At 39.1% G+C, this 9,907-nt stretch overlaps 1 protein-coding gene across 1 annotated transcript in view; it reads left to right on the top strand.

Moving 5' to 3' along the window:
- Positions 1–9,907, top strand: part of LOC109910686 (dynein axonemal heavy chain 9-like) — a 419,178-nt gene that overhangs the window by 370,109 nt on the left and 39,162 nt on the right. The window contains exons 62-63 of the mRNA XM_048611128.1: positions 7,430–7,621; positions 8,949–9,119. Coding sequence (XP_048467085.1) covers positions 7,430–7,621; positions 8,949–9,119 — 363 coding nt within the window. The remainder of the gene's footprint in view (positions 1–7,429; positions 7,622–8,948; positions 9,120–9,907) is intronic.

Raw genomic sequence — 9,907 nt, 5'->3', positions numbered from 1 at the left:
CTGCTTGGCCTGCTGTGTTCATCCAGCTCTACACCTTGTTATCTCAGATTCTCCAGCATCGGCAGTTCCTACTATCTCAGAGAAGAGAAACTGATCCAGTTTCTAAAGAAGCCATAAACTGAAACTGAGATTGGAAATTAAAACTACTGGACAGACTGAAAATGCTGGCAATCCCCAGATGAAGGAGCTCAAGTCATCCAATCTTGATGATGTCAGTTGATGCTTCCAGTTGTACTGTACAGGTGAGCTGAAGAAGACAGGTGTAAGATTCCAAAGCTGAGATATTTTGCTACAACTCTTTCTATTACTTGTAGATAATATTGGTGGATCTGTGCCATGCAGACTGAGTTGAGGAGGCTCTGCAGATGTTTCATTTTGGTGAAAACCATATCTTGGGTTATTTGTGCTCTGCTGTTGGCTGACCACAAGGCTAGCTCCTAGAAGGAGAGGAACTGAAATATTTTCTAAGGAGGACTGATTTTGAAGGACGTTTTGATTGATTTTGATGACCTATATACTGTATGGACTGCTCAACCAATCCATGAGATCGGTCTTAGTTGGAGTTGCCATTGAATATTTAGTTTATGGTTTAGAATGGACCACAATTTCTCTGATATTTCATATTTAACTTATGATTTGAGGTTATATGATATCAATGGTCAGCTAAGATTGTATTTAATAGTTTCTGTGTTTGAGTCTCTTATAATAAACAGTCTTCTGTTTTTAAATCATGGAATCTGTGGCTTCATTCTTTTCACAAGTAACAGGGATTTGGGACCTTTAAAAGTTATTATTTGTCACTAAAAAGTAACACGGTCAATTCATTCTGATAATAATGGTAACAGTTCTCAGTGTGCACTACTAAAGTTTCATAATAGTGTTGGAAATGAAAGTGCTAGAAACTTGGAAATTTAATTATTGTTAATCCTTTGCCAGCCTTTCTCTTCAATTCTACACCATTTGAAAATTTGCCTGCACTTTTTCTTTTTCCCACCCGACCCCAATCCTGCCCATTCTGACCACTTGTAAATTATTGGTTGTTCCAGAATTTCCTGAATAGAGATTTGCAGCTTTAAGGGCCACTGCAAATGCTGGATTTTGTGGTAAATACACATTCATATGATAATAACTAATTCCCACACTTTGATCCCTTAACAATGCTCATGAAGTCGTTCTCTGGGACCTTTTCATCATGTAACTTTTCTTGCTTCATACACCATTTTTAACGCTAAGCTATGGTCCATTGTTTTACAGTTTGTTGAGAAGATTTTTAAGCCCTCTGTTTATCTCTGTTCTCTATTCTTAAACAAAGACTCTACCAAAAAATGAGGTACAGACTATAAAATGGAACCTAATCAAAACTGAACATGCTGAAAAACAACAAATGACCATGAACAGCGATTGAAATTATTTCTCCAAAGATGTAAAGTTCTAGGAATAATGTGAATTCATATCTAATTCCTGCCATTATATTCTTTATTCAGGGTTTATTGTCTAAATGAAGGCACTAACCAGGAATTGAAGGCATTCATGTGAACTTAGCTGATAATAGGTTTCAAAACAACTTTGTACGGACACCGGGGAAATTTGACAATACAGGCTAAGCCACTTATACTGTGCAATTAAACTTCCAAATAACTCCCCGCCCTCTTTAAGTAGTGAAGCGTGAGTTTTGATCATTAATAATTTAGACATTTCACACATCCATCACTGCTGAATAGAAATTAGTAAGTCTTGAGCACCACTGAGTGTGACATCATGAGTAAAGAATATTAATAAATTTAAATGCAGCTTTACAGATTATGACAGCCACTCACAAAAAAAATCTGCATGAAGATACTGCCGAATATAATGATTTTTTTTTATTAGTAAAGTCCCAGTCTAGAGTTTTCTCTTTTATTGCCTGAATATTATTCTGAATATTTTAGGAGGAAAACTACAATGACTTCTTATTGCTTTTCTGCCCAGGTGGGCGTGAAAGCATCCGATGAATGTAATCAGTAATAACCATGAGGAGTAGGACCTTGTTCTTTTTAGCATAGAAAAGATTGACAAGTAAAAATGAATGCAAATATCTAACTTCTCCAGCTATGGCTGTTGTTGGCTTCGTGACCGAGCCTGGGCACTTTAGGAATTGTTCATTCATCCGGATAAACAATGACAACAGTTTTCAGTCTGAACTATTGAAATTTTAGCACACAACCTAGGAACGGAAAGAGATGCAGATCAGAAAATTGTATTTTGCTTTATGAAAGCCTTGTACCTCAGTAAGTGTTCCTCCTGCTGAACCATAAGGTCCAGGTTCAAATTACATTCCAGGCTTCATGGTGATGCAAGATACTTTTATAATATGGACAAGGAGGTTGATTTATCAAACTGTAAATCTGTGCAATACATCTATCATAGGTGGAAGGAACAGGAGATTCTCCTGGTTAGCCATACTTGATGTGGAATGATGGGGAGGTGCCGGTGTTGGACTGGGGTGGATAAAGTCAGAAATCATATGACACCAGGTTATAGTCCAACAGGTTTATTTGAAATCACAAGCTTTCGGAGCACAGCACCTTCGTCAGGTGAAGTGACAGAGCAGGGCACTTCACTACACTTGACGAAGGAGCTGCACTCCAAAAGCTTGTGATTTCAAATAAACCTGTTGGTCTATAACCTGGTGTCATGTGACTTCTAACTTTGATGTAGAATGGCAGTGCTCAAACCTTAGCGTCTGATGATGGATTAGTGATCTGCTCCAGCAGAAAAAAGGCAATGGAAACAGATGTAGGCATGTACTTTTTCAATTTTCTGTATCAGGGACAGGGATAATCTCTAAATCCAAGTGGTCGTGATAGGTGCAGTCCTCCAGGCCTAGAGGTAGGAAAAGAGTTTAATAAGGTGGAATAATGGCAGGCCAGAAGCTGACTGCCTTCTTCGTTTTGTCCAAATTAAGTTCTGGATGAGAAGGCTCAAGCATGACCTTCCTGTTCCATCACCAATTGAGGTTCTTACAGGGTCAAATAATGAGCACTCCTTGCAGCTTGTATGGACAAAAGAAGAGACTACAGAGAGTTGAGTAAAAGCGACCTAATTTCTGTGGTGCAGAGCATTATTCAAGTGAAAGGGGGGCTCTTTATAAGATTCTAACCTGTTTAAAACTTGGCAGTGTAATTGATTACAATAACAAACTGCATGATCACTTAAGTGTTCAGACCTGAATTGACCAGTAGGGATTTCCACCCATTACAGTTGGGTGGCAACGACAATTTGGGAAAATTATTATGGAAGCCATTCCCTTTGGAAATGAATCTTAGTAAAATAGCATTGACTTTAAGAGGGTATGCTTTAAGAGCATGGTGGTTCAGTGATTAGCACTGCTGCCTCATCATGTCAAGGACCCAGGATTGAATCTACCCTTGGGCAACTGTTTGCGTGGAGTTTGCATGTTCTCCTTGTGTCTACTCCAGTTCCTCCCACAGTCCAAAGATGTGCTGATTAGGTGGATTGGCCTTGCTAAATTGCCCATAGTGTTCATGAATAATCAGGGGGATTTGCCATGGGATATACAGGGTCACAGGGCAGGAGTCTGGTCTGGATGGGATGCCGTTCGTAGGGTCATTGTAGACTCGTTGAGCCGAATAGCCTGCTTCCACATTGTAGGGATTCTAAATTATTGTGTAAGAGTTCTAGGACTCTAGAGTAACGTTGGGATGATGTTTTGGAGCTGCTTCTCACTGGGAATAAATAGAAACAAATGGAGATCTACAAAGAAGCTATGTGTAAGTCTAGCCATGTAGAAGTGAGAAATCTGTCAAGTAGTTTGACACGCATTATGTAACAGAGTTTATGAATAATCTTTCAATAATGTAACAGCAAGAGTATATCTCTGAATGCCATGTATTATATATTTAGTCTGAAAATGAAATAAGCAGTGTCATAAAGAAGTCTAAACCTGAAGACAGTTCCTGACCTTATCTTCACCTTGACCAGCCTGCCTTGAACCCAAACTCATGGATATGGACAGAAAACCACACAACAAAACAGAAAGGACAGACAACAGTCACAGTGGACAATTGTTTTCAAGCATTCACATGTGAAGTAACATTTAAGATTTTCTGAAGTATCAATCAAGATTTTATGTCTCTACTCTGAAAGAAAGACCTCAAGTATTGCTCATGAATATGAAGATGCTTCTTCATTTTTTGTCACCATCACAATTTGTAGCATCTCTGCTTAAAAATAGTATTTTTTTTAGCTTGTAACAAAAGTAATTCAACTTGTGATAAGTGTAAAATGTAATGTTGGCCTCTCTTAATCATTGTGGACTTATGATAAATCTTTATGTTTGCCTCTGTCAGACTAATAGTGCATTTCAGTTTGATTTCCCCCAACTTCATTACCTGGTGACTGCTTTATATTTTCACAAGCATCTCACATCAATGAGAAATACAACTGCAGTGCTCCTAGCACAGCAAGAATACTAATCATTACAGACTTCAGTATGTCTGTGAAGAGAAAGTGTTCCAAAATAATGCTCAAAAGCAGTACCCTAATGTTTCTTAATCAAACTTGCATGGCAAATGCCATTTGCTTCTCAGGTGGCCATTTACCCACTTAACTGAGTAGACAGCATGCATAATTAATACAACAAGCTAACTTGCTGTGTGCTGAAAGGGCACATTTGTAACTGGCTTCCGACTGTGGCAATCTATAGTGTTTATCTTCTTCCTCTTGTGTTCTCTGTCAGAAGGCAGGTTCACCACATGGTGCCACAACCGTCAGAACAGGTCAGGCAAGGAGGAAGTTCCCAAATTCATCCAGTCCGAACACGGATCACACCCTGTGTTGTTGGCACCAATCTGATCCACACTGGCCGCTCAGCCAACTGGCCCCTTGAAGGAGCCCTAGTTGCTGCGGAAACATAGCCTTTTCTTGTTGCTGGAGTCTGGATAGTGATGGTAATGGTTGTAATTTCTTTCTAGCACACAGCGTGTGCTGATCACTCTTAATGCCTGCTCTTGGCATTTAGAAATTGATAGTCATCCAGTTTGGCTATATTGTGAACACACCTTCCTTGATGACTGAGGCTCAAAGGCTGGAATGCTGTCACTACAACACAAGGACACCTCATAGTTAAATCGCTGGTGTACTTTTACATTCATAATGAATTTAATTGCCTGGTTGATGTGGAGTAAAACTTAAGTAGGGGTGAGTTCATGTAGGGACTAGTATGCACTAGAAGTAATACCTTCTACCCTTGTCTGATTTTAAAGGCCAGGCAGTTAGCTTCTAACAGGTAGCTCAAGAAAAGTTCAAGCAGGTTTCTTTGGATGGTTTCTTGTGATGGTGACTCTAATATCTGTGCCTTTATTTCAGGTTTGGCATCAATCTTAACAAAATACTTTTGTTTTGAGAGTTACATTTTTGCATATGACCAACGGTCATCATTATGCAATTCACAAACATTAGCCATGGCAATTAATTAGCTGAATTCATATTGAATGCTTAAAAATACTGCTTTTAGAAAGAAAATGTTATCTCTGGGCCTAATGCCTCCGGGGCAAAATTTTCAACTTCTGAATGGCTGTCATGCTGTGTAATCTGCTAAGGAATGAGTTGGGTCTATGTCCTGGGCTACCTGAATCCCTCCTAATTGAAAGGATCAAATGTTAGTTTCTTAGATACCAACTGAAACCTACTTTATACGTGAATTATCTGCCAGAAATCTGCTTAAAAACAAAAATAAACCATGGTGAATCCTACCATGGGATTCAGAATAAGCAGCGTCGAATGGGAGTTGAGGACAAACTGTATTATTGAAGGTACCATCAACTGTGATCTGCCTCCCTGCCGTCTTTGGTGAACATGAAGATCTCGCTGGTCAATTTGGGAAAAAAAGCAGAATTGTTCTCCCTGATGTCCTGGTCTTTAACTATCCCTCAATTAACATTAAAAACAGATTATCTGGCCATGATCACATTGCTGGTTGTGGGATGCTGTTTTGCACATCCTCTGCACTACAGTACAACTGCAATTCCAATAATGGTGTTCATTGCCTGTAAATTGCGTTAGGATTTTCTAAAGTTGTAAAGGATGCTATGACAATGCAAGTTATTTGTTGCTGTTTTGCTGAATTTAAGCTCTGTTAATTAAAATATATATGTTTATCCATCACTCCTCTGGTTGTTGATACTTTCTCAGCATATTGACTCCAAAATACCCTCCAGAGTAAATTGCAATGTGCCCACTGCAGCAGAATATATTAAAAAAAATCCCACTTAAGCTGAGAGTATCTTTTTTCTCCATGTTTCATCTGCACCAAGTTCAACAGTGATGGTGTTTATCATGCAAAATGCTTGAATGCTTCTGAATTGTGGGTAGAAAAGCTTTTTTGTTGTTTTCTGACGTGGCCTAAAAATTAAAGAGTTAAGAGGAGAAATGGATTACCTCCACGCAGCATGGATCTGTACAAGTGTGAACAAATAAGTTTCATTAAGGATGGGTCTGTTTCCTTTCTCCTACGAGCAAGGAGCCAAGTTAAAATAAATGAATTAAGGTGACACTTACAGCATTAATAACTCAACTAGAATCCTTCAGATACAAACTGAGAAGTCAGACTTCCGCTTTGTCCCTTCCCACAATCTTCGAAATGAACTGAATTCTAAGAATCTTTTTTGAGTGTGTGACCTAAGCTTTTGGGAAAGAATGCTAACTGAAAATGGTCATATTTAAGGACCCACTCCATTGCAAGGTCACACATTTAATGGTAACTAAATAAGCTGAATTGCATTTTAATTTCATACAATTCCAGAATTTTAAAACTAATGTTTGAGATGAATTCTGAGAATTTTCTCTACTTTTCAATAAAAACCACACGCCTTTAGCTCAGCTTGTTGCATAATCTGTCAGAGCTCCGACTGTGAATGAAGCAAAATCTGCTTGACTCGTTCATTGCTATTAACTAGTAACATGAACCACGGGCAGTCTATTACTTTCTGTAATCAAATATGGATGATCCAGAGGATAGTGAAGAAATAAATAAGTCTTTCTCATCATGTGTAATTGATTCATTGCCTCTTTTTAAGATGCACCTTCTGTTGCTGGGGCTGATCAAGAAAAAGAAGCATGTTCATTCAATTGAATTATGTACTTGGACCATGTTCAGGGGAGATCATCAAAACTGTAAGACTTGACGTGGTTGCCATGCAATTGAACAACAAATATAGAAGACGTATAAAGGGAAAGATATTGGGATGCCGATCACCTAGACAATACTGAAAATTTCACAAGTCTAACAGCTGTACCGACGATGGATGGAGTAATATCTGGTTGGCATTCCAATGGAACATAAGCTCATCATTTATCTTCAAAGCAGCTAATGGACCTGCTATGCGCTTACAGCAGTTCTTGTTTTAAATAACTATTTGCTTCATTATAGGTCCCATATGATGACTTGCGCTATCTGTTTGGTGAGATTATGTATGGAGGGCATATCACCGATGATTGGGACAGGCGGCTATGCAGAACCTACCTGGAAGAATTTATTAAACCAGAGATGATGGAAGGGGAAGTGTTATTGGCAGCAGGATTCCCTCTCCCTCCCAACTTGGACTACAATGGCTATCATCAGGTAGTTGATTAATTCCCATTTAATTACAAACCCACCTCTTTTGACCAGTTAATTACCTTCAATAATCCACTAGTTATGATGACATGTGAAAAAGTTCCATGTGAAATTGAAGGCAGGGTTAATTAATCCCACAATTAAATGTCAAAACGGCAGCAAAAGAGTCCCAACAAAAATGTATGTCTTCCAGTCGGGATTGGTCGATTAATCTGAAACCCCTTTCAAGAGTCAAGGTTATGGTATTGTAATATTTCCTAGCTTAAATTAATGTGATGCTTTCAGATTAATCGACCAATCCCGACTGGAAGACATACATTTTTGTTGGGACTCTTCTGCTGCCGTTTTGACATTTAATTGTGGGATTAATTAACCCTGCCTTCAATTTCACATGGAACTTTTGAACACTGTTTGTCGAAATAATGTACTCTGAATTTTGACTCTCAATGCATCATGACCTAAGAAATAGAGGCAGGCCGTTCAGCCCCTCAGCATTGTCCTGTCATTAAACACCATCATGGCTGACCTATCCAAAACCTCAATTCATCTTTCGTGCCAGCTCATTATAGGCCTCAACTTCTCAATATCTACGTCCCCCTTAAATACTTCAGTGATTTCGCCTCCATGATTCTCTGGGGTAGGGAATTTAAGCCCAATTTAAAAGCAATCTAGTAGCAGCACTTGGGCTTATTATGGACCAATTAATGGACAATAGCAGTGGAGCATTTCAAACTACATAGTTTGTTCTGTTGAGTATCACTCTAACAGCATGCATCCCATAAACACAGACCATGCAATCTTTTTACATCCTTAGGATGCAGGTTCAGTCCAAATAAAGAGAGTCAGGACTAAGCTGCTCTCTCTCCTGATTTACAAAGGTTTTTTTTTTGTAAAGTAAGAATGGGATCATTCTTATAGATTTGCTTACACAACTGAAAGCAATTTGGGAGTTTATGAAAAGCTGTCAATCTGGAAATCTTGCCTCAACAGATAGGTGGAGTATCCCATCAAGATTTTGTACTTAGACTTCAAAGGTTAGACCAAGGTGAAAACCATTTCAGATAACAGGGTGTGGAGCTGGATGAACACAAAAAAGTTTCTGAAGGGTCCAGACCCGAAATGTCAGCTTTCCTGCTCCTCTGATGCTGCCTGGCCTGCTGTGTTCCTCCAGCTCCACACCTGGTCATCTCCACTCTACCTCTGGTGCTGACATGAGAAATCTACTGATTTATATTTAAAAAATTGCATTTATACATCCAAAGTATTTATATTATCTACATATAGCCTTTAATTCAAATGTGTTTTTTTTTAACCTGTTTCTTTTTGTTGACAGTACATTGATGATCTGCTTCCACCTGAGTCTCCCTACCTGTATGGTCTCCACCCAAATGCAGAGATTGGGTTCCTGACACTAACTTCAGAGAAGCTTTTCCGTACTGTACTGGAAATGCAGCCCAGGGACAGCAGTGGAAGAGAAGGAGGAGGGACCACACGAGAAGAAAAGGTAACAAAGAAGTTTAAGAAGTAAAATTGTTCTTCCCAGAGATTCCTGCTGACTATTTAATTTACCAGCTAGTTATTGTCATGAAAGATGCAAAATAACACTGACGTGTTCATTTATCATTTGATGAAAAGCTGGATATAATTGTTGCAAAAAACTGGAGAAACTCCGATCTGATAGCATCTGTGGCGAGGGTCACCGGACTCGAAACATTAACTCGCTTTCTGTCCACAGATGCTGCCAGACCAGCTGAGTTTCTCAAGCAATTTCTGTTTTTGTTCCAGATCTTCAGCATCTGCAGTTCTTTATATTATTTTAGTAGAGTTTGTGTGGCCTCATTTAGTAAGAAACCAGCTTTCTACTGCCTGTACGGTAAGAATGTTTCAACATTCCTTAACCACTCTCATCCTGATGGGTTTTTGTTCTTCCATGCAATGTAAATTCAGAGATCTTTCCCTCCTGGACAGTGTAGGTAAAGCTTTCACCTGTATACTGATGACACTGATGTCCATCTTTCCACCATCTATCTCAAAACCTCCAACTGCCCCACTGCCGTTAGACTGGAATCTAACTTCTGATGAACTTTAACATCTGCTTTGAGAGAATGTAGACTAATAGAACTCCAAGAATAATGCGATTGTGCTGGAGAGGATGCAAAAGAGATTCACCACGATGTTTCAGAGATAGTAGGAACTGCAGATGCTAGAGAATCTGAGATAACAAGGTGTACAGCTGGATGAACACAGCAGGCCAAGCAGCATCAGAGGAGCAGGAAGCCTTCCTGCTCCTCT

The sequence above is a fragment of the Rhincodon typus genome, chromosome 23 (assembly GCF_021869965.1).
Source record: "Rhincodon typus isolate 14 chromosome 23, sRhiTyp1.1, whole genome shotgun sequence".
In the NCBI taxonomy this organism is placed as follows: domain Eukaryota; kingdom Metazoa; phylum Chordata; class Chondrichthyes; order Orectolobiformes; family Rhincodontidae; genus Rhincodon; species Rhincodon typus.
Note: the sequence above shows the minus strand (reverse complement) of the source record. Positions and strands in the feature narration are given on the sequence as shown.